Source organism: Echinops telfairi, unplaced genomic scaffold (assembly GCF_000313985.2).
Source record: "Echinops telfairi isolate 266 unplaced genomic scaffold, ASM31398v2 ScPeMD7_7412;HRSCAF=8450, whole genome shotgun sequence".
Lineage (NCBI taxonomy): Eukaryota > Metazoa > Chordata > Mammalia > Afrosoricida > Tenrecidae > Echinops > Echinops telfairi.
In genome coordinates, this window is record NW_022111312.1 from 14740986 (window position 1) to 14742370 (window position 1385).

Below are 1385 nucleotides of genomic sequence, written 5' to 3' on the forward strand. Positions count from 1 at the left end.
TAAACGGGGTCACAGAGTGCCTCCTCACCCACCCACCCCCAGAGGCAGTCTCGGGGTTGGGGTGAGAGGCTTGCTGTCTGCACTCCCTGTGCACCCAGTTTCACCGGCACCACATGGACAGGATTCGTAGGATGAATCCTGCAGTGACAGTTAGCTGTGGGAAGGGTGGCAGAGAAACACCCAGGAAGGTCTGTGGCAAGGAAGAAGGGGTTCTTCCCCAGACGATTCTGTAGCCATCTCTAGATGGAAAATAAAAAATAAAAAATAAACTACCCAAGAGGGACTCGGGGCGTCCAGGGGGGCCGCCTGGCAATCAAATTCCAGGGCGAAAACCAAAGCCACAACTGCTCCCCAGAGACCTAGGAGAAAGAAGCCCCACGTTGGGCAGTCCTTCCAGGTGGCCGAGCGCAGCAGGATGGGTGTCCCCTGAAGCGCCTTCACTCACTGCCTCCTCAAGTCCAGCCCCTCGGCCCAGGTAGTGCCAGTCCCTGCGCTGAGCTCAGGGAGGAAGGCCCTGCAAGGAGGGTGACCAGAAACTCATTCCACAGGGGCCCAGAGGGGAAAGAAAGCCAGCCACAGTCACTAGGTCCACTCCAGGTCTCCACCATCGAGTCTGGGGCCCTGGTGAGCCTCAGTTTCCCTTCCAAGAGACGCCAGGGACTGGCAGGTGGCCTGGTGGCTCCAAAGGCTTTCAGCCGCCGGTTTTGTTTTGTTTTGCGTCTAATCTCCTGCCCTTAGGTAACTCCAGCACCGTGCGAGGGGCCGCCCAGCCACGGGGCAGAGTGCGGGTCTGAAGGCCAGCCGCCCGCCGGGCGGAGAGGGCAGTGGGGTGGACGGCAAGGGGAGCCTCACGGCCGAGGGCTGCGCCGGCGTGCACTCCCAGAGCCCCGCTGGAAGCCGGGGTGCGGGCGGCTGGAACGCACTTCCAGGGGTCGGGGAGGGCGGAGAAAAGCGGTTTATCGCGCCAGGCGGCATCAGGGGCGTGCGGGTGACAGGGGCAGGTTCTGCCGGCAGGGCGCTGTGCTGAGCGCCCAACTTCCCGCGCGGACTGCCACCCTCGCACGTGTCTGGGGGGTGGGGGGGGTTTCCACCTCAGCGCTCCTGCTATACCCGCCTGGGCACCCTGCCCCGGGCCAGCCCCGCGGGCGGCTTAGCCACAGGCCCAGCCCGTGCCGCGCCCGGACCCCCGGGGTGGCTGGGCTGGGGGGGTCAGGCCCCCCCCCGCTCGGGTCCCCGTGGCCGCACGCACCTTGAGGACCTGCTGCTTCATGAGCGAGGGCACCACCAGGATCATGACGGCGCCCAGCACGGCGCACAGCAGCCCGAAGACACCCAGCCCCGTGGCCGCCCAGCGCGCCCTGGCGCGGCTGCCCATGTCTGCGCGC

The 1385-nt window shown here is 66.1% G+C and overlaps 1 protein-coding gene across 3 annotated transcripts in view; it reads right to left on the reverse strand.

Annotated features, from left to right (window-relative positions):
- The window catches only part of SCARB1 (scavenger receptor class B member 1), a 74603-nt gene extending 73225 nt beyond the window's left edge, over window positions 1-1378 (reverse strand). For 2 of the 3 annotated variants that reach the window (XM_045296741.1, XM_045296740.1), the window contains exon 1: window positions 1250-1375. In XM_045296741.1, the coding sequence (XP_045152676.1) occupies window positions 1250-1375 (126 nt within the window). Of the gene's footprint in view, window positions 1-1249 lie in introns of all 3 variants that reach the window. The other variant, XM_004709618.2, reaches the window with a different exon arrangement.
- Between the last annotated feature and the right edge of the window lie 7 nt (window positions 1379-1385).